Consider the following 23,389-nt stretch of genomic DNA (forward strand, 5'->3'; position numbering starts at 1 on the left):
ATTTACATTTTGTGGAATGCAAGATTTATTCTTTACCTTTATTTTTTGTGTGTTGGTAGATTTGTTATCCTTTCAATGTTGGTTTTGAGAATATACAGATACAAGAGGTCAAGGAATGAGGAGTATTTCCCCTCTCCCCAGTATTCCTTTATTTTGGATTGCTTGGGTCTTTGGTATAGTCTACACTACATTGCCCTCCCTCCCCTCACGCCCAGGTCAATCTAAGCTATGCAACTTCAGCTACAGAAAAAGTGTAGCTGAATCAGTATACGTGCTGTACTGTCTTACATGCAGTAAGGTTGGTGGGGGCTGCTCTCTTTTCGACTCCGGCTACTCGTCTCATTTGGTGCAGTATTGGAATTGATGGGAGAGTGTTCAGAGGTCGATTTATCGCATCTAAGTAGATGTGAAAAATTGACCTCTGGTGGATCTGTTGCTGCAGCATCAATCTACCATGTAGTGAAGACAAGTCCTTTTGATGGTAGCATTACCTGTCTCCTGGAAGAATTGTTCAAACATGTAATATTTTGCAGTCTCAGTTTCACAAGAGGGACACTTTCTACCTCTTCAACCATGTTGACATTACAATCATGTACCATAGTGGGAAAGATGAAAGCTGGCCTGGAGCAAGACTGGTAATGGCAAAACTGGATCCAAAAAGGTAAGTACAAGTACTTGTCATTTTAATACACTGCGGTGTCTTCTGCCATGCTTAGCGAAACTAGAAATTACTAAGCCAATTTCAGTCTTTCTGAAGAAACTGTCTGTGGTTTGTAGATTATTATTAAGCACAATAAATTGATGTATCTTCTTGACTTCACTTTTTTGAAAGTAAAAATCAATGGTGTGGAGACAGTGTATAAGGAAGTGTTATTTACCCCTTCGTGGAACTCAAGACCTGGGGTATGCAATTAAATTAATAGGTAGCTGGTTTAAAACAAAAGTCATACAACACACAGTCACTCTGTGGAACTCCTTGCTTTGGGATGTTTTGGAAAGTCAAAACTATAACTGTCTCCAAAAAAGAGTGTAGGTAAGTTCATGGAGGTTAGGTCCATCAGTAGCTATTATCCAAGATGGTCTGGGATGCAACCTCATGGTTTTGTTGTCCCTAAGCCTCTGACTTGCCAGATCATGGGACTGGATGATAAAGATCACTTGATGATTTTCCTGTTCTGTTCATTTTCTTTGAAGTCTCTGGCATTGGCCGTTGTTCGAAGACAGGATAGTAGGCTAGATGAACCATTGTTCTGATCTTTTATGGCCATTATTATGTTTAGTGGTAATAAAACTGACTTCTTAGAACTCTCAAAGACCACTATTCAATGAAGGCAGTTTCTCTAGTTTATTTCAGCTTTTTCTTCACATCAGTTTTGGCTATAGTGCTGTAGCAAGAATGTTGAATAATGAGGAGATGTGCTTTCTTATTCCCTTCCTAATCAGAAATGGCTGAACCATGTTTACTCTAATTTTCTAAAGCTTTAAAACAAACCTTTCACATGTTTAAAGGTGAAATCTGTGGGGAACAGAAAGCTTTGTTCTCAATAAATTTGAAATTGGTGGGAAAAGATACAGAAAGTTAGGTAGCCAAATATTTCACATATTAGTCTTAATTACTTTTAAATAATTGTGATGTTCTCTACCCAATCCAGCAGTTATGAACCTTATTTAAAATTTCTGTCTTGCTAGTTACAAACATACAGATAAAAACCATTTAAATTGTGGAGGTCCCCCTATGGAGATACCTGGTAAATTCACAGACAAACTGGATTTGATCTACACTTATTCTGTGAAATTTCAAGTAAGTGTGTGTGTGTGTGTGTGTGTGGGGGGGGTGTGTGTGTGTGTGTGTGTGTGTATGAATGTATGTGTGTGTATATATATAAAATGTATTTATTTTGGTAACACATCTCCTAAATTGTTTGGATCCAGGTTCTTTCTGACAGTTTGTTGAGTATAATTGTTTCCACTGTTTTAGTTGAGTTTTACGAATACAGTAATTCCTTGTGAAAATGTGTTGTGGGGTCAATTTTCCCATTGAAAGTAATGGAAAAGGTGGGGGTTGCGTTTCAAGCGGTGGTGTCTGTTGGGACCAGGACATAAGGTTGGAGGAGAAAGGGGGACTGGGTTCATAGAATCATAGAATCATAGAATAATAGGACTGGAAGGGACCTCAAGAGGTCATCGAGTCCAGCCCCCCGCCCTCAAGGCAGGACCAAGCTCCACCTACACCATCCCTGACAGATGTCTATCTAACCTGTTCTTAAATATCTCCAGAGAGGGAGATTCCACCACCTCCCTTGGCAATTTATTCCAATATTTGACCACCCTGACAGTTAGGAATTTTTTCCTAATGTCCAATCTAAACCTCCCCTGCTGCACTTTAAGCCCATTACTCCTTGTCCTGTCCTCAGAAACCAAGAGGAACAAATTTTCGCCTTCCTCCTTGTGACACCCTTTTAGATATTTGAAAACCGCTATCATGTCCCCCCTTAATCTTCTTTTTTCCAAACTAAACAAGCCCAGTTCATGAAGCCTGGTTTCATAGGTCATGTTCTCTAGACTTTTAATCATTCTTGTCGCTCTTCTCTGTACCCTTTCCAGTTTCTCCACATCTTTCTTGAAATGTGGCACCCAGAACTGGACACAGTACTCCAGCTGAGGCCTAACTAGTGCAGAGTAGAGCGGCAGAATGACTTCACGAGTTTTGCTTACAACACACCTGTTGATACAACCTAGAATCATATTTGCTTTTTTGGCAACAGCATCACACTGTTGACTCATATTCAACTTGTGGTCCACTATGACCCCTAGATCCCTTTCTGCCATGCTCCTTCCTAGACAGTCGCTTCCCATCTTGTATGTATGGAACTGATTGTTCCTTCCTAAGTGGAGCACTTTGCATTTCTCTTTATTAAACCTCATCCTGTTTACCTCTGACCATTTCTCTAACTTGCTAAGGTCATTTTGAATTATGTCCCTATCCTCCAAAGAAGTTGCAACCCCACCCAGTTTGGTATCATCTGCAAACTTAATAAGCGTACTCTCTATCCCAATATCTACATCATTGATGAAGATATTGAACAGTACGGGTCCCAAAACAGACCCTTGAGGAACTCCACTTGTTATCCCTTTCCAGCAGGATTTAGAACCGTTAACAACAACTCTCTGACTACGGTTATCCAGCCAATTATGCACCCACCTTATCGTGGCCCTATCTACAGCAGGGAGGGGAAGTGTTTGGTTCTGGGGGAGGGGAGGAGAGGTGGATTGGGTAGGGAGTATGCCCCTGTGACGGGTCTGCCGGGACCCGCACTTTGTCCGGCAAGGAGGGGTCGCTGGGGAACGGCGCAGTGAACCTTCCACCGCTTTGCTGGGAGGCAGGGGAAGCCCCTCACAGCTGCCAGCAACGGGCCAGTTGGGGAAATCATGTTATTCCGGGGATGGTCATGTAATCCAAAAAACATTCCCTAAATAAAAAAAATCATGCTATAGCGAAAACGTGTTAAGCGGGCATGTGTTAAATGAGGAATTATTGTATTAAAGTGTCTGAGGAACAATTTAGGAATGTAAACTGTTTTGTAGTTAAAAATATTAAACAGCCAGTCTCAAAGTTCAGAATGCAGTTAGAGAGCACTGTGAAAAGTGACTTCCAGAAACAAAAAGAGGGCTACCAGCCCTGAGTTTGAAAGCTAAGCAGGGTTTTTCTTTTGTTGTGCATTATAAGTAATTAAAATATTACAGGTTAAGTTATTCTTTCAGTTACACCAGAGCAATTCAGCTGTTCTCAAATTTTAATCCGCAGCTGGAACTTTACCTGTCTTGTTGATAGGTAAGAAGGTTATGGAAAACAGATAACTCTTCAGTAGCTTTATTGGCTCTTCACAGTTAACAGGGATACAATTAAGTAAAATTTAGATCTGGCATTGAAGTTGTCAAATCCGGCTCTAAACACAGCGATCAGAGTTATTGATTCATGTAACTCTTCTACACAGTCACTATTCACAATAGATCAATGATTTAAGCAAGCCTCATATTGGAGAGAATATATTTGTATATAACATTTCTTGGAGGCTTTTATTTTATAATTTTCCTAGTTTTAATGAATTAGTTTATAGTGAGCATTTTTTTTTAGTTCTTGTTCTCCATCTGATTTGAAAGTGCCTTAGTTATAATTTTATCCAGACACTTGCAAGCATTAAATTTACTACTTGTTAGGTGGTTTTGAAAACGGTCTTTATTTCACCTATATATCTGAGGCAGTAAGTAGCTGTGAATGTGCTTTTATTTTGATCTGAAAAGTAACCTCTCATGGGTGTGAGGATGGGTCAGTTTTCTTGTTGCTTCAAAAACTGGAGCCTCTGTTCAGCCTGTCCTAAAAAGTGGTCAGTTATTATTTGTTTTTATGATGCAAGACACCTGTCCACTAGGAATTGGACTGAGAGCATTAGTTCATTGTATGGAGGCAGCCATACCGTTGTCTCATGATAATAGCTTTCACTTTCCACCCATCTGAAATTGATTTGACCCTGAGACCTTGAGATAATAGAATACAGAGCTTTGCTCCTTTCCCTTGAACTATCTAATCATGCTTAGACTTGCTGATTTTTTACTACACTGATGAACCTTTTGACTTAAACACATTAATAGACTGGAACACAAATTGTAATTGTAATGTCAACTTTGCTCAGTAAAGTACAAAATCCTCAGCTAATTCCTGCCAGTTCAGACATTTCCAGCAGATGTCACTATTTACATCTTAAATATCCAGTACACTTAAAATTAACTACCTGCAGTTTGTTGTCTTAAGCTTTACTTTAGGTGTAGTTAGAATGCATTTTTTGAAGGGAAAAAAAGGCTGTTAATTTTTGAAAATTTAAATTAATAACCCAGTAAAAAGCCAATAGTGTCTTTATTTATGACTGGTTAAGAAACTGACTTAAAGTTCATTACTGTTTATTGTGCCTGAAATTTTTGAGTTTAGCCACTGTTTTGTCAATCTAATCTTGTTGTCTGCATGCTGAAGGGAAAGAAATCGACTGTCTTTTGGTAATGAGACCATGATAGACTTACATCTTGACCCATTTTGAAGGGCTGGACTTTCAGACCTGTGAAAGTCTACAAATATACACGTGTGCACTTGATATTTGCATGCAGCTCATACACATTTCAATTGGATGCTAACATAGTAAATTGCACACTCAATTATGAAAATCTGATCCCACGAATCATGTGATCTGTCAGCCATATTGTGGGATGATAACTCCAGGGAGTAGATTGATGAATTCACCTCTTCATCCAAATTAATTTTTACTCTGAAAAACATTGCACAATATAAATTGTGCCCTAAAACACTACATTAGGTAATACAAAAATTGCAGGCAGTGGGCATTATACAGTAAGTTACAGAGAAGCACAAAGCCATAGAATATAGCATTCAATAGAAGAGATTAAAGGGAAAAACCCTGTATCTAAATTGAATTTTGGATTCAAGTAGGTTATTCATATTCACTAACTTTAGTAAATGACATTAGAACCTTTACTCCTTCAAGGCCATTTGTTTAATCATTTTGTTTCATCTTGTCTGTAGGAAAATGATGTCAAGTGGGCTTCCAGATGGGACTACATTTTGGAGTCTATGCCACATACCAACATTCAGTGGTTTAGGTAAAATTTTTAATTTATGGAGAGAATAATCTTCTAGCGAAGTACAGCTTTCAGGAAATATAAGTCTTATATGTAAAATGAATTCTGTTAGTTCCCAAGCAAATGAACGTCCTTGTTTCAATATATGAAGTAACTTTTATCAGTTTTGGATCTCTTGGGAGCAACTATAGTATGGTATTTCACCAAAGGAATGTGCCATTATAATTCAAAGACAAAGAAAAAGCATGGAGTTTGCTTTATCACCTTGTTCCGTAGAACTTTTGAAAAGTCACTGCCCATCAGTTTTCTTACCATGACCTTCTGGCTTGCTTTGATTACCAAGTAAAGGTTATCTGTACAAGCTTTGTTTTTAATATTAGCTGCTGGTTTTAAATACAAAAACTGTGAGGTTTTTTAATGCTAAAGAATGTACCAAAAGAGCTGCTGTTTATGGATTAAGATATAATTTTTACAATACAGAGAAAAATGCTTTGCTGTAGTGTGCATACTGCTAAAATAGCATAATATACTGTACTTGAAATCTGATATTTCATATGTAATTGATTTGTTCAATGGAATTGTATTTCATATAGAATCTATTTGACAAAAATCATTTGGCTTGAGATTCTCTAGCCTACTCTGCTCTTTGGTAGAATGGCTTTTCAGGAGCTTTCCTGTTGCATAGTTGTGTGTGGTATTTTTTCGGTATAGGAAAACATTAAAATTAAAATAGCTGGTAGAGCAACTTACGCACAACCTTGATAGCTAATGTTTCAGACTTCAGATGTGCACATATTATGATTATTGCAGTACATCTATTGAAGTCTGAAAAAGTGTATAGAAACGTTGTATTTTTCTTCATCTACAGTATAATGAATTCCCTCGTAATTGTTCTCTTCTTATCTGGCATGGTGGCTATGATCATATTGAGGACTCTTCATAAAGATATTGCAAGATACAACCAGATTGACTCTTCTGTAAGTAGAACTCGTATGGGTTTTAGATCTCATTTTCTAGAAAGAAAAATATATTAATGACAGTTTTGAACACAATCTGGGGGGGTTAGAATAAGTACTAAAGCAAAAGTCTTTATGTAGACATATTAGCTCTTTGAGAGTAATAAATGGCCTTACAAAAATTTCAGCTTCTGCAAAGAAGGGAGTATTTGGTGTAGGTATGATTGAGAGGTTCAGTTTCCCACATTGGTATGATAAACTTTTAATGTGGATAGACCAACTTTAAGAATAAGCAAAGGTGAGGTGGATACTATTTAGATACATTAAAATTTAAGATGAAGTACCACTGCACATAATTGGATGCCTTGTAAGGGACACTAGCAAATTTGTAATACATCAAGTGATGGCTACAAACACAAGCAGTATATAGGTTTCCGTGAATCCATTGTACAGGCAGTCCCCGACTTACGTGGATCCGACTTATGTCGGATCCCTACATATGAACGGGGCTTTTCTCGCCACGGAGGACGTGGGTGGTGGGACCGCCCAGACGTGCCGCGGTCCCGCCGCCTGCATCCTCCGCGGCGAGAAAAGCTGCTCCGCGTCTCCCTGGTCTGCTGGAGACACGGAGCAAAGCCGCGGCGAGAAAAGCCGCTCTGCGTCTCCCTGGTCTGCTGGGGGCTCCCCCCCAGCAGACCAGGGAGACGCGGAGCAGCTTTTCTCGCCGCAGAGGACGCGAGCGGCAGGACCACAGTGCATCTGGGTGGTCCTGCCGCCCACGTCCTCCGCGGCGAGAAAAGCCCCTGTAGTCAGCTGCTGGTCAGTTTCAGCAGCGGCTGACTTGGGGACGCCTGGGGCAGAGCAGCTGGGGTGCTGCTGGGTTGGTCCAGTAGCCCCGAGGAGCGGCGCTGCTGGACCAACCCGGCAGCGCCCCAGCTGCTCTGTCCCAGGTGTCCAGATTCAGCCGCTGCTGAAACTGATCAGCGGCTAATTCCAGGAAGCCCAGGGCAGAGCAGCTCCCATTTTAGTGGATTTGCACTGAAAACAATAGTTGAACCATCTTATATGTAGTGTAGGTCTACAGTATTTCTCTTAGGGTAAATCTGCCTATGTAATAATAAAACCTGTGACCCCAAGACTCAGAGCCTGGGTCAATTTTCTTCTGTATGTTACACACACAAAAATCATCTGATGAAGTGGGTTTTCCCCACGAAAGCTCACCATGTTTAGTCTCTAAGCTTCCATAAGACTATTGTTTTTAATAATCACGTTCTGTTAGCTAACCCTGGATCTATGGTTTCTGTTTCCCTGCTGACATGACACTTGCTGTAAAACTGTTTTCTAAACCCATTAAAAAAAGAAAAATCCCACTTCCAGTATATCCCCACCTTGCAATTTTATCAACAAGGAAGATACAAAGCTCCTCACACTCGGGAGATGATTAAAATGTTCCCAAAGAAATGAAGTGATGTCTTTGTTACTAGCTGAGCTGCTCTGCGTTGTCACCTAGTTTCACTTCCCTTCCCTTCCCTCTCCTCTTTTCTGAATGTTTAATTTTGGTACTGAACATGCCAGTGAAATATTTACTGATTACAGTTAGACTGGGTGATGTATAGGGATCCCTGCACTTTTTGACTGAATAGGACACAGGTATTTTAGTGTGGGCTAAGTTTGCTAGAAGTCACCTGTTTCTCAGAGTTAAATGCTACTTATTTCCTCCAATACTCCCTCCCTAAAATTCAGACAACATTAGATTATTTAACAACATAACAGCAACATGGTGAAGAACATTATGGTCTCAGCTTGGGAATTAGCAGGGAAGATATTTGGAGCAGAGGGAGCCCAAATTTGCTTATACAAAATAAAGCAAATAAACTTCATTATTTGTTACTGAGACTGACCTGCTTTGAAACAAGCAAAAGAGTCGAATATTTAAACAAAAGTGAAATGCTATATTCCAAGTTCAATTAAATGGAATGCTTTGTTTTGCTTTACATTTACCTTGACCTTATGAGTATCAATTCTAATTACATTGTTTATCTATCACTCTCAAAGGCAAATATTTTCATGATAAATCTTGCCTTTTTCTTCTAATAAACCAGAGGATTGTAAAATCAATGAGTGATGAATCCATACAATTAATCTGATTTTGGTTAACTGTCAGTTTGGTTCCAGTCTTTGAAAGCATGTTTCACATCTTGTTTATATTAATTCATTGCTGAATTATGTATGTTTGATAAAGATATTGCTGTTTTATAGGAGGATGCACAGGAAGAATTTGGTTGGAAGTTGGTTCATGGAGATGTATTTAGACCTCCAAGGAAAGGAATGCTGTTATCTGTCTTTTTGGGTCAAGGAACGCAAATTTTCATTATGACCTTTATTACTCTATGTAAGTAACATTAGGTTTATTAAAATTGCATACTTACACTGTGTTAGTGTAGTTATAAGAAGCGTGAAATAATTTCTGGCATAGCTGTTTATTGATGTCAATGTCCTTCCGTTAGAAAGGAAAAATACATTTGCATATAATAATGACCCAAGTCACTGCAATAACACTATTGCGAATCATATAATCATAGAACTGGAAGGGACCTCGAGAGATCATCAAGTCAGGTCCTCTGCCCTCAGGGCGGGACCAAGCACCGATTCTAGATCATCCCTGATAGATGTCTGTCCAACCTACTCTTAAATATCTCCAATGATGGAGATTCCACAACCTCCCTAGGCAATTTATTCCAGTGCTTAACCACTGTGATAGTTAGGAAGTTTTTCCTAATTTCCAACCTAAACCCTCCCTTGCTGCAGTTTAATCCCATTGCTTCTTGTCCTATCATCAGAGGCCAAGGAGAACAATTTCCCCCCTCCTCCCTGTGACACTCTTTATATACCTGAAAACCGTTATCATGTACCCTCTGTCTTTTCCAAACTAAACAAGTACAGTTCCTTCATCCTTCCCTCCATAGCTCATGTTTAATCAGGTTTGTTGCACTTCAATCATGTTTGTTGCTCTTCTCTGGATCCTTTCTAATTTCTCCACATCTTTCTTGAAATGTGGTGCCCAGAACTGGATACAGTGCTCCAGTTGAGGCCTAATCAGTGCAGAATAGAGTGGAAATAATAGTGTTGTGATCATTATTGCAGCATCTCTTATTTAGGGGCTAATTCACACAATCTAAATCTATAAAAGTAAAGAAGTCTCAGTCCATATCTGCTTTGAAATTTTTTTAAAAATATATTAGAAGTCTACACTTACTCATCATGTTCCAGTAATATTGCCTAGACCCAGGGTTGTGAGTTCAATCCTTGCGGAGGCCATGTAGCGATTTGGGGCAAAAATTTGTCACGGATGGTACTTGGTCCTGCTGTGAAGGCAGGGGACTGGACTCAATGATCTTTCAAGGTCCCTTCCAGTTCTAGGTGATAGGCAATCTCCATTAATTTTAATTTAAGTTTACTTCATTTGTAGCTGAGAAACGTTTCACACAGGTCGGTTTCAGAGGGTAGCTGAATTAGTCTGTTTCAGCAAAAACAAGGAGTCCTGTGGCACTTTAAAGACTAACAAATTTATTAGGATATTAGAGCTTAAGCTTTTGTGAGATACAAGTCGCTTCCTCAGATGCTAAAGAGAAAAAGAAAGACAGAAAAAGTCCAATCTCTGTAGCCTCTTTTTTCTTTTTCTCTTTAGCATCAAGTGAGTTGTAGCTCTGAAAAGCTTATGTTCTAACATTCTAATAAATGCTACTCTTTAAAGTGCAATCAGACTCCTTATTGATTTCACACAGAGCATTGCTTTTCAGAGTTATAGTGCACTATCCTTTTTCTCTGTTCCTAATGTGTTTACATGTAAGTATTATAGTAACTTGCCTTCAGGTCTTCATAAATTGGTCTTTCCAAATCCATGGCAGCTCTTGGAGTCTGTTTCCAAATACTACAGTTTCACATACTACTAGTTGCAGAATGTGTAATTCAAGAACTACCTTTCATCTCTGAGGTTGTCCTTGCAGTTTGTTCAAGATCCTACTTTTAAAAAAATAGAGATTTAATTTTCCAGATGGTCCACCTTGCTCCTGCGGATAAGCATTGTCTGTCATGGTAGATCTGATAGCCTTTGTCTGAAATTAGAAGTTTCTGAATCAGTTACTTCAGGATTCAGTCCTGTTATCTTCATGCTTCTGATAACTACCTTTTTAAACATAGATCACTGCCTTTGATTACTCTGGGCCTACTTTTCTTGGATGACTCTCATGTCCGATATTAAACAATTCTGATTGCCTATGCAATAAATGTACTGCCTTGCAGAATCATCATACTTTCTTTAAGCTTTTGAAAGCTGATTTTTCCAAGCTGGAATTTCATGGTATAGTGTTGGAGGAGCAAAGACTTCAGCTGTATGCCTTTCTTGAAGTCTTTAAGCCACAGGGACCTTTGCCTTTTGAGTATGTGGTGAAAATATACAAGCTTTTGGTTCAGAGTTATGCCCAGAGATGTGTGCACTTGTAACTAGTCAGTTTGCGTGCATATGTGTGTATGCATACCCTGCCAGTGAAATGGATAAACCTGTATGTTGTGGCATATGCTATACTTTATAAACATAGTGTATGTTGACAAATGTCTTAGTCTTTCTTTTTACATCTTTAGTTCTAGCTTGCCTTGGCTTTCTTTCTCCTGCCAACCGAGGAGCTTTGATGACCTGTGCAGTTGTACTGTGGGTTTTGTTGGGAACACCTGCTGGTTACGTATCTGCTAGAATGTATAAGAGTAAGTATAATTGCATGTTTCGTATGGTACAGTATATTAAATTCAGAATTACCAGACATTATATTTAATTCAAGTTGGAGCTGATGTCTCGATATTAGATCTACTCCTTGCTGTCATACTGCAAAATATTTATAAAAAGTGTTATGTTTGAAGCTGTAGTAATGATTTTTACTTATTCCTCAGCATTTCGAGGTGAAAAGTGGAAGACAAATGTTTTGTTGACAGCTCTGTTGTGCCCTGGGTTAGTACTTTTTTTTTTTTGTTCCTTACTCTTATGAAATTGTTACCTCTCTCTCTATATATATATATATAAAAAAATTTCTGCTGGATGACAGAATGTTCCTGCCAAGCAACAGAATGATGTCATCATGTCATCAGCTTCAACAGACTCTCTCAGTGAAGCGAAAGCAGCCAGAGAAAGGGGGGTAGGCGAGTGTAGTGAACATAGAATGCAGCCCCCTAATTCTTATACATAAATCGATTACCACAAATAAAGCAGAGCACTAATATCTTAACAGTGTATTCTTTCAAGGGTTGTGCCACTGTCTTTGTTGCTTTATTCTAGAGCATCTTAGATTGGGAAGAAAAGTTTGTAAATCACAGCTTGCATTTGGAAAGTTGGCAAATTGCATAACAATCTAGAATGTGGCTTTTTGAATCCAGTGGTCATAACCACCCTCCCTTTCTTGATAAGTAAGAGGGAGGATGGTCCAAACACTACGCGGGTGGCCCTAAAACATGATGATGTGTAACACGAGGTCATGGCATGGAAAAGTTTGAATCTCTGACCTGGAATACTGTTGTTGCTAGTGTAAATCTTATGCAATACAACAGCTGTTTGACTACAGCATTGAATATTTTCTGGATACTCGTGTTAACATCAGTAGGGACTATATTTCATTGTGAATACATGGTTTATAATGATGGCTTTTTGGAAAGGTTGTTCTGTCTATAGCACTTGTATGAATCAGGACTGGATCCTATCTTTACCTATTGAAGACAGTCGTGCTATTCACTCTTAGTATAGGGGAAGTACGGTTAGATATTAAATTGTAAGTTTAGTTCCTTACTAATGTCGTACAGATATTTTATCTTGTTTTTGTATCTTGAATAGATTGGAGTGTTCTTCTGGTAAAACTACATAATAGGGACATAGGTGTTCTAAACAAAATGACTTTAAAATAGCAATTGTGTACTTCTGTGGTGAGTAATCTTGCTAAAGACAGGACTAGATACTGTAGTTCACAAAACAATTTGATGCTCTATGTGCATAGCTTTTTATATTGGCTTTAGGAACACTTCATTTGGAAACTAGGGCTTTGTGTGTGTTTTTATGTCTATGTACTTTGACACACAATTTAAATTACTTCTGAGATTTCTAGTTATATATACTACATTACTTTTAAACTGGTCCTTAAAGACAGAAAGTTGTGTTTTAGAGGTAATCTTTGGTACAGCTTTCTGGGTGGCTGTGTGGGAGTGGGGAAAATAAATGTTATAATGGTGTAGCATATAATGGTATAATAAATAGAGGAAGCAATTTTTCTGATTTGTATTTAATAGAGATCTTGAATATGGCTTCAGATTCTTTTCTTGATAACCTTTTGGAGAATGGAATTTAACAAGATCTGTTGGCAGCAAAAGCCTCAATTTTTGCAGGAAGACAGATAAAAAATAGAATTACTAAAACATGGCTTGGTTTGAGTAAACTAGAATTGATTGAATGACACCTGATGTCTTGTGTAAAAACTGATTTTGTAGTATTCCTGTGTGGAAATCTTATGCCTAAGAAAAATGTATGTCAGTCTTTCTGCTGTCATTGAGAGATCTTCACAGTACAATGGGAAATGTATCTGAAGAAAAAAAAATCATGCTGATAATTTAAACTCCAGAATACATTCAGCTTCCTAGAGGAAGCAGAAAGATTGGGATTGGTAAAATAAGAACAGATGTCTTGATTATGTTGTGCTTATTTAATGAAACCACATAATATCATAAAGAGCCTAAGGCAGTTTTATACTCCATTCACTGAGTTCATATGCAAGTACTTTTCCTTTATCTTTGGAAGAAGAGAAGCAGAGATTTGATTACTGATATGGGCAAGGTCTAAAACACACTGCAGGGTTTGATGTGTTTGATTACACATTTATAGGATGCTACTTCCAGAAGTATCTGGGAGCCATTTGTGCAATGTCTTGTCTGCTGCTTTCGTTTTCCATGACTTTGTCCAATACAGTGGAATGTGTATCTTCCTCTGAGACTAGTGTAAATTCAGCTTCAAGAATTCTTCCAGAATGAGTCCCAATGAGTGGTTCATTTGGCAATGACCCTTTCTTAGAGTAATGCTTCTCCTGTACCCTGGGTGGTGGGAATCCATGTAGCCTCCTGTTGAGGTTTCCTCACAGTGCATTTTATTGCTTTACTACAGGATGGAACTTGTTTAAAATCTTAATCATTTTACTCAAACTAATTTACTCTGGGTTTTAGCTTTCTGTATTGAAAGGATTTTTAGAAAGCAGGTGGAGAGAGGGTGAAAGCATGGTGGATTTTGTTAATTTCTAAACAATAATAATAATAATTTTTGTAAAGGTAGGGCTAACAGGAAAAAGTGGGATGGGGAAGTTGTTTTGGGATGGGGGAGTTGTTTCCTTTGTAACATTCTTCACAAGAAGACTGTCAAAAAGAGGACTTCTTCAGGCTTAGAAAACCAGCCTTTAGGGCTTAGCAAACCTCAGTTTTTCTTTCTACAGATTTTTGAAAAAATAGAAAGTATCCTGCTGATTAAACTGAAAAAATAACACTCTCTTACTTGGATAGCTTAGCTCCTTCTGAAACAGTGAATCTCCGAACATTAAATATTGTACTATTTTATTGGACTAGTTCACTCATCAGTCATGGGACCCAATACATGAAGAGAGATTTGGTTGTAACAATAAGTTCTTTCTAGGATTAGCTTGTGGTGGCCTTGATGTTGTTTGTGGTATCTTGAACAGTGGGTTTTGCCAGGAGTGACTGAATTTGGCAGAAAACACACATTCATTAGAGAAGAGCAATTTAAAAACATTAATAAACAATGAGCAGTGATGGGAAAGAAAGGACTGGTGAAGTACAGTAGAGTCAACAGTGTTTGCTAAAACACACGATGTCACGTTTTTTGTGACAGTGGCGCTTCATGTTACCTTGCTTTTGTCAATTAAAAGTCTTCCAAACAAGTAATTTTACTGCTAAAAGACCCTAAAGATTAAAGACAGTTGTTACAAATGAATGATAATTATTGCTTTTTATGTATTAGCGGTGAAACAATATTGCATGAATAGAGAATGAAATAGATTACAAGGGACTATTCATAAGCCTATACTTTTATGAAGCACCTAAAATGTTTAATTCTCTTCGATTTCATTCTGCCAGTAAGAAAATTCCTTTTTTTTCTTTTTTTTTTTTCAGAATTGTCTTTGCTGACTTCTTCATTATGAATCTTATTCTGTGGGTGAAGGGATCATCGGCTGCAATCCCCTTTGGCACACTGGTTGCTATCCTGGCAATGTGGTTTGGAATTTCTGTCCCATTAACCTTCATTGGTGCATATTTTGGATTCAAGGAAAAGGTAGTTTTTGGGTACTTTGATTAAGTGTGTGTTATCTGCCGTGTAGTATACTTTTCTGGTCTGATGTCACATATTTATTTATGAAGTGTTAGTATGTTAGCTGTCAACATCAAAACACCAAAATTTGGCTGTGATGAGTATAGGTCTTGATTCTGAAATGAACTGTTTCCCAAGTTCTGATCTTTTTGAGTGGTAAATATGAATACAAAGTGATTTTCAAAATATTTGTATGGCCATTTGGCATCTCTGTTCTAATAACACCAGTTTATTGACATTCTTCCTGTCTATGCAATATGTGTGCTATGGTCCTCTAAATTAACACGTTTAGAAGAAAATAATCAATTCCATCATCAAAAAGTAAATAAGCACCCCTTTCTCCTGCATGTTTAAATTTGCTAGGTCACCATTGAAGTGGGGTGTCCAAAAATCACTGTTTATGCTAAAGTTGGCTTGTGCATTAATTTGTAATCTTTAGAAATTGTGGCTTAGCTCAGTGGCTTATGGCATAGTTTATAGATGAATATAATGGGAGAGTGAAGCATGTCAAGTTCCTAAATGATTTTTTTAAAATATCTGCTCTTAAGTATCTAATTACTGTAACACTTTCCTATCTTAATTGTAATGACATTGTAACAAGGTATGTGTTTTAATTTTTCTCAAAGCCTATTGAACACCCAGTACGTACAAACCAGATTCCTCGTCAGATTCCGGAGCAGTCGTTTTTCACAAAGCCATTGCCTGGTATTATCATGGGTGGCATCTTGCCATTTGGTTGTATTTTTATTCAGCTTTTTTTCATTCTAAATAGCATTTGGTGAGTATTGTATCTTTACTTGATAGGCTGTCTGGGCTGTCACCTCAAAAACAGATGTGTACCATGAACACAGAGAACCAAAAACAGTGGATTCAGAAAAATCCACAAACTCCTAGGATTGATAATCTTCCTGTAGACTTTTTGGTGTGCTCCAGAATCTAAGCACTCAATGTGTACAATTTAAAAAATAAACTTTCTTGCCCTTATCGAACTTAAAGACAATTCATTTATTTTGCATTCTGTCTGGAGCCAGGCAGATCAAAAGAGAAGCCCTAATGTAAGAGCATTGTTATAGTGGGCCTTGTACAGTAAAACTCCAGTGATCCAGCATCCAATGGTCCGGCACCATCTGGAACCTGGAAGTGCTGGACAATTGGAGCTGCTGTACCCCCAGCTTTCCCAATTCAGCTGCTGCTGAAACTGACCAGCAGCGGACTTGGGGAAGTCTGGGGCAGAGGAGCTGGGGTGCTGCCGGGTTGGTCCTGCAGCGCCAAGGGGCGCATCCCCCCCACTCCACCCCAGACCTCTCATAGCCCCCCTCTCCCAGTAGTCCGGCATATTTGATAATCCGGCACCTTCTGGGTCCTAAAGGTGCCGGATTATCGGACGTTTACTATACTTTTGCTTTTCATGGTATAAATTGTACTTAATGTGTTGCAGGATTCCATTAAAATTTGATAGAGCCTAGAATGTTTAAAGCCCTGTGATGGTCTTGCATGGCCAGGAGGACACAACCGTTATGAGTTGTTGTGTTTCTGAATCAGGCTAAGACCTTGGATTTCATGGGGTTGTAACAAAATTCAGGAACATGGTTAAAATGCTGTTTTGTTAAATACATATATGCAAGACTAAAACACTGTAGCTCTTCATAGTGCAGAAACAATTGACATTTAGCATTAAACTGTTGCCCACCCCATGCTACAGGAATAAGATTACAAGTTTTAAATCTATAAAGAATAAAATATACTATTGGGTATTTATTAACCTTTCAGTAGTAGTCCGCAACCAGGATCTTGATAGTGTAAGATGAGACACATTTTAAAAATGCATGTGGTTTTCAAACTGGCCAATATCAATGTGTCTATATAGTTATACAATTGAAAATACTGAACACCTTACAGGCAGAATGAAGAAAAATTCAGGGAGACATGAAGGAGTTTGCCAGTGCACCCTTTTTATGAAATATATTTAAATTATAGTAATTGTATCCTTCTAATTTTTACATAGATTTAGTGCTTCCTCCCTCAACTAATAAACAAGATGATATTATGTACTTGGGAGGTAAAAGGTGCCTTTTTCTGTGGCCAAGTGTTTAGATGATCCATGGACTGATTTGTCTAGTGATAGAAGTCTGGGAGTGGAGCAGCAACTGTTAGAAGGTATAGCATGGTGAAATAAAATGGGTGAAAGACTAATTGCAGCAATATGAAGGTGGCAGATGTCAAACTGGAGAATGGCACACAAGATGCAAAGAAGAGCCAGTAGAGTTTAAGAGCTCAGAAGGCTCTGAGAGATTTTAAACCATGATAGTACCTTTCTTCTAGTCAAACAGTCCTTCAGAGAGAGATGATGGAAATGAATTATTTCTCTGGCCTGTGTAATAGTTTTGCAAAACAATGCTGTCATGAATAGGAGCTGCAAAGGAGAGTCTGACTTACCTGGAGAGTGAGGAAAGGGTTAAGCAACTTTGGAGATGCACCTGAGGGAGCAGACTTTGGGCATTCAGCCAATGAAATGCAGATAAGGAATTTCAAATCGAGAGAGGGTTTTTTTTCCACCCCTTTGTTTTGAATCAGAGCAGTTTCCCCCCAAGTATCAGGAAAGATGGACTGTCCCAGGAACAGACTTCTTGACTTTATAAAAACGTGTAAGTAGGGAAGAGTTTAGTTAGTCTGTCAAGTTTTATTGTTTTCCTTGTTTGGGGGTTTGGAAATCATGTCAGAGCTGGTTAATTGTTTTTCTCTTTTGTAACTAAGGATTACATCCCAGGGATTCTCCCTGAGTTTATTTCGATCCATGGCTTTTAACACCCAGTCATTTACTATGCTTGCAACAGTAATTTTGTTTTAATAATAAAAGTGTTTTCTTTTTGTTTTGTATTGATTGATTTTTGTGTCATTAAACCTATGAGCCTAAGTTACTGGGGAGGAAGCAGAGCCCCATTGTTCTCTACAGATTATCTCTGTTTGTTTTTCCAACTCCAAGCAAAATGGAGGTTGGGGCAGGGGGGAGAGTTTTGCCTCAGAGAGGGGATTCCAAGTGATCTTTCCCTGGAAAAGGGTTTATTTTATATTTTTAGTTACACTTGGTGGCGGCAGCGATCACCCGTCTTTCTTTTTGGGTCTCAGGGACACTGAGACCTGACAAATTTGTCTCTGGGAGTTAGAGACAGGTTCTTACAGAGTTTATTCTGCTAGCCAGCCCCCATATCTACATGTGAAGTGCAGGTTGGGGAATTGAGCTATGACAAATGCTATAGATTTGATTTGTCTCACTCCTTACTATAACGATACAGTTCTGTAAGTAGCGTATTTACTCATGAAGTGAGAGGGATGGCAGGTAGTGGCTGAAAATTTGTTGGAGTATTTCAATAGCGTAGTCAAAGCCTGCTCTGTTTCCTGATATCTTATTTCTTAGGGATGTAACATAAAAAAACCAAACACTGATTTGAAACATTTCTTTTGTGTGTGTTCTAGGTCCCATCAAATGTACTACATGTTTGGTTTCCTGTTCTTAGTATTTATAATTCTTCTTATTACGTGTTCTGAGGCTACAGTCTTGCTGTGCTATTTCCATCTATGTGCCGAGGTAAATGAACATATTATTTTGATATCTCAAAGGGGTAGGTGTGTTAGACTAACTTTAAAAACAACTATTAAAAACACAACATGGCACCTTAGAGACTAACAAAAATATATGTATGGTGTGATGAACTTTCGTGGACAAAGCCCACTTCAGATGAGATGATCTGTTTTTCCACTCAAGATCGTCTCATTGAAAAAGTCGGTTTTGCCCATGAAAGCTCACGATACTATGCATTTATTTTCATTAGTCTTGAAGGTGCCACAGGACTACTCATTTTTTTAAATAGATATTATTTTGATGCATATATTATGATAGCACAATGAAGCTATCTGGGACATGTCAGAGTGAAATTTGCAAGGGGTGTTGAATGTCCATGCAGGGCCACCTCTGCAAAGTGCTGGGTGCTGTGGACTACGTGAATGTACTGTCAGGATTCTGTATATTGATTGTACTAAGGATGTTAAGTATTGAGTAAATGACTAATTGTGTACAATACAACTTGTATTGTGTACACGATTAGTCAATAAGAGGTTGCTGCAACTCTGCAGTTTAAATGTAGTAAGAGCCGGGTGTGCTTGCAGCCTGGCATCTATTACATTTAAGCTACAGAATTGCAACGGGAGTAGGTCCACGACACAGTTGGGAACTGCTTCAGTCCCGGCTCGCACCGGATCTAGAATGCTGCAGCTCTGCCTTTTAAATGTAGGAAGAGCCGGGCAGCTCTTACTACCTTTAAAAGGCAGAGCTGCAGTGACGGTACCTCTGTCTCTCCTGCCCCCCGCTCCACACACCAAACACTGATATAGAGGCAGTGGGGGAGAAGGAGAATAGTCAGCTTGACTACCCATTAAGCTTAGGCTTATCGGGTAGCCGACTGTTCGACTACTCTTTTACACCCCTGGTTTGTACCTTTGACCTGGTTATGTTATTGGCCTATGGTTTATAATACATACAAGTTAAATTTTCAAAAAAGGCAATTTCTGCCATTGCACATCTAGCTCTAGTTGCAGTGAAGATTCTCATTTTACACCCGGGAATGGTACAGTAATGGTAGATAGAAATGGGAAATGGCATTCCAGCTGGTCTGGCAGTGATATAGAATCGTAGAGCTAGAAGAGACCTCAGGAGGTCATCAAGTCCAGCCCCCTGCCCAAGGCAGGACTAATCCCAACTAAATCAACCCAGCCAGGGCTTTGTCAAGCCGAGACTTAAACTCTCAGGATGGAGATTCCACCACCTCCCTAGGTAACTCATTCTAGTGCTTCACCACCCTCCTAGTGAAATAGTTTTTCCTAATATCCAACCTAGACCTCCCCCACTGTAACTTGAGACCATTGCTCCTTGTTCTGCCATTCATCCGTCACTACTGTGAACAGACTTTCTCCATCCTCTTTGGCGTCTCCCTTCAGGAAGTTGAAGGCTGCTGTCAAATCCCCCTTCACGCTTCTCTTCTGCAGACTAAACAAACCCAAATCCCTCAGCCTCTCCTCATAGGTCATGTGCTCCAGCCCCCTAATCATTTTGGTTGCTCTCTGCTGGACCCTCTCCAATCATCCACATCCTTTCTATAGTGAGGGCCCAGAACTGGACACAATACTCCAGATGTGGCCTCACCAGAGCTGAATAAAGGGGAATAATAGTATACTTTATGAACAGCTTGATTTAAGGCAACTGTTGGGCATAAAATATGCTGCTAGTATCTGGCATGGTATTACAAAGTAATCAATATAAAGGGAGAGGAGATATTGCTTTCAAAATGACCACTAATGAGGTATTTTACACTGTGTGGTTTTAGTAATTTTGTCCTTACTGAAAAAGATTACTTAAATATTTTCTAGCAGACTACAACAAAATAATTCTTGTGTCCTAAAGAAAGTTTTGGATCTGAATCACTAAGACTTTTGCAAAAATTTGAAACCTACAGATTCTCAACGATGTGTATTTAAATTATCAGTGAAAGAATGAATGATGTTCCCTGTAAATCATGAGTTGAAGTTTCCACTATGTTGTGACTAATGCAGCTAATAACTATACTGTAATTTCAGTACCAAATGTACTTAGCTTCTTGTACCACCCAACATAGTATATACACTTCTCAGTTCTTGAGGACACACACACTCATCAAGGGTTGTGTATGTTGGCAGTTTTTGCAGTCTTTGAAGATTTGGTCCTCAGCCACACTGTATTCGTTTCCACTTTTGAACACTATAGTTGTTCTGTGCAGGTGACCCACTATTGTGTTGCCCCTTGTGACTGCATTTTTGTGGTGGATACTTTTACCATATGTATGTAAACTTGCAAGATTCTTTGATATCCTTCTGGGTGAGAGCTGCTACACATCTGTGAAATTGTTTCAATAGATTAAGGGTTACTTGTTAGCACAGCACCCTATGTAAATACAAGCTTAGTTTTCTAGTGAAAATACATAATTCTGAAACATATTAAAATTTAAAAAACCAACCAACCCCCCCCTCCCCCCCAAAAAAAACAGTTTAGTCCCCAGCATATTCTCCTGAGGTGGGGTAGACTAAACAGACATTTACTGTAGTTTCCTAGTCTCTACAGTTACCAGGAAGTCCCTAAATACAGTCTTGATTGTGGATAACAAAATTTCATATTTATAGATGATGCACCCTCCTAAAATTCACTTTGAGAGAGAAATATCTATTGGAAGAGCATAATTAATTAAAAGGAGGTTAAGCACTCAGTGCATGTGTGTAGAAATATACTGAGAAAAATGTAATCGTTCATAGACTTGTAAATAGTGCATTGCTTTAAATAATAAAAGCGCAGTTTTAGTTTTGTCCTTGGATTTTTTTCCCTGAAAATGGTTTATCATGTCTTTCAGGATTATAATTGGTGGTGGAGATCGTTCTTAACAAGCAGCTTTACAGCCGTCTATCTTTTTATCTATGCGGTTCATTACTTCTTCTCTAAACTCCAAATAACAGGAACTGCTAGTACCATTTTATATTTTGGGTATACTATGATCATGGTTTTGATATTTTTTCTTTTTACAGGTAAGTGCAATTGGTGAAATTCACTGCAATGGTTTCAGGACTTCTGGGTGGTGTTTTCTGATCATTTTAGCCTGAGTCAAGTTGAGAAACACTTATTGGAAGAAAGGCAGCAGTTTTGACATTAAATATGGTTTGAGTCTGTTGCTACCATTATTCACTCGCTTTACAGCACCCAAAAATATACACATTAGATACTTACCAGTGCAGATGATATATTGTTCCTGACCTGAAGATCTACAGTCTAATTTGCAGCAATTCTTTTCTAACTTGTTTAATTTCTTTGGTTGTTCCATGGTAGTGTAACAGTGACCTAAGAACATAATAGATTTACATTTTCAAAATGCCCTTGACAGGCTTTTTTTTAAAGAAAAAAAAATTACATAATCACAAAATGAAAAGAATGGAAACGAAATATTAGAAGTAGAGACTAAAAATGAGAACAACCTTTGTTAGATGAATGAATCTGGGACTGGAAGATTTAATCCTGACATTGTGACAATAAATGTTGCAAGTTGCTCAACATCTTGATGTGTGTTTGACAGTCTGTAAAATGGGGCGAACGCTTACCTAATTAATACTTACAACAGGTTACATTTTGAAAACCTTTTACAAATATTAAGTGGTCTAAATGCTGAATATAACTATTACTAAATGTAAAGGTTTTAAATGATAGATATTACATATAGCATATAGGGCCTAGAAACTCTTTGTTAAACATAGCTCTCTCTATATATAAAAATTTTTTTCCTGCGGGACATCATCTGTGTCCTCATGCTGCCACCATCAGTCTCCGCCTTCATCCACGGCTTCCTCCCTTCTTCCTCCCGTGCGCACCCTCCCCCCATCTCTGCCAGTGAGTGGGATAGAGATGGGGGTGCAGGATCTGGGTGGGAGGTGGGGTTTGGAAGGGGGTTCAGGTAAAGAGTCTGGCTAGAAGGGAGGGTGCAGGAGTGGGCTGAGGATAGTGTCTGCCTGGGGGAGGGTGCAGGAGCAGGCTGGTGGTAGGGCATAGCAGTCAGACGGGGAAGGTTGGAGAGCGTAACACCTGTGTGAGGATAGTTGGCGATTGTAGTGGCCAGAGGGGAGGAGGAGTGCAGCAAGTTATCATTTAATTTGATGATAAATGCAAGATGTCCAAATAATCACATGGCAGTAAACTGGCATTGAATAGTAATAGAAACTGAATACCCAGAGCAGTGAGAGATTTGAAATGCCAGATGGTAAAGTAGTTGCTATGGGTTAGGACTTGCGGATGCAAAGAAGAGAAGAGAGGTTTGAAATCTATTGAACAAAACTTACCCTATACTGACAAAAAATAATTTTAGGAGGAGTTACATATCTTGGGAGTTCTGAACTTATTGAAAAGAGGCAAACAGGATACTGCAGAACATTGTTAAACAGGCCGTGTGGGGAGACTCCCAGTGGTTTGCTGCTGACATGGAGGCAGACACTCACTTACTGTTGACTATTAGAACATCTTTTTTTCCCTATCTTCTGATATAATTACATTTGGTGTATATTGTGAGGAATATGCTTTTTTTCCAGAACTAGACTTTAGCATTCTGGTAAAGTGTGAAAAATGAAGTAGGGATGTAAAATCCCATGTAATTGGTTAACCAATTAAGGGTGTGGAGCAGTCCTTTCCCCTCCTCCTTCTTCCCCCCGCCCCCACGCTGTGGGTGGGCTGGAGAAGCACACTACTGTGGGCAGGGGTTGCCCCAGCCCGGCTGGAGTGGCTTTCCCAGGCCCACTGCAAACAGGAGCTTCTCCGGACACCTGGAGC

General features: G+C 38.9%; 1 protein-coding gene and 1 long non-coding RNA gene across 2 annotated transcripts in view; one reads left to right on the forward strand and one right to left on the reverse strand.

Annotated features, from left to right (window-relative positions):
• Positions 1 to 23,389, forward strand: part of LOC102447802 (transmembrane 9 superfamily member 2-like) — a 51,933-nt gene that overhangs the window by 16,116 nt on the left and 12,428 nt on the right. The window contains exons 6-16 of the mRNA XM_075941047.1: positions 534 to 661; positions 1,690 to 1,801; positions 5,591 to 5,667; positions 6,515 to 6,623; positions 8,862 to 8,994; positions 11,244 to 11,363; positions 11,547 to 11,604; positions 14,808 to 14,967; positions 15,630 to 15,781; positions 18,478 to 18,589; positions 21,435 to 21,606. Of these exons, the coding sequence (XP_075797162.1) occupies positions 534 to 661; positions 1,690 to 1,801; positions 5,591 to 5,667; positions 6,515 to 6,623; positions 8,862 to 8,994; positions 11,244 to 11,363; positions 11,547 to 11,604; positions 14,808 to 14,967; positions 15,630 to 15,781; positions 18,478 to 18,589; positions 21,435 to 21,606 (1,333 nt within the window). The remainder of the gene's footprint in view (positions 1 to 533; positions 662 to 1,689; positions 1,802 to 5,590; positions 5,668 to 6,514; positions 6,624 to 8,861; positions 8,995 to 11,243; positions 11,364 to 11,546; positions 11,605 to 14,807; positions 14,968 to 15,629; positions 15,782 to 18,477; positions 18,590 to 21,434; positions 21,607 to 23,389) is intronic.
• Positions 6,527 to 23,389, reverse strand: part of LOC142831253 (uncharacterized) — a 62,214-nt gene continuing 45,351 nt past the window's right edge. Inside the window, exons 2-3 of the long non-coding RNA XR_012906942.1 lie at positions 10,583 to 21,916; positions 6,527 to 6,659 (exon numbers count right to left, since the gene is read on the reverse strand). This is a non-coding gene — a long non-coding RNA (uncharacterized LOC142831253). The remainder of the gene's footprint in view (positions 6,660 to 10,582; positions 21,917 to 23,389) is intronic.

This window comes from Pelodiscus sinensis, chromosome 13 (assembly GCF_049634645.1).
Source record: "Pelodiscus sinensis isolate JC-2024 chromosome 13, ASM4963464v1, whole genome shotgun sequence".
NCBI classification, from domain to species: Eukaryota; Metazoa; Chordata; order Testudines; family Trionychidae; genus Pelodiscus; species Pelodiscus sinensis.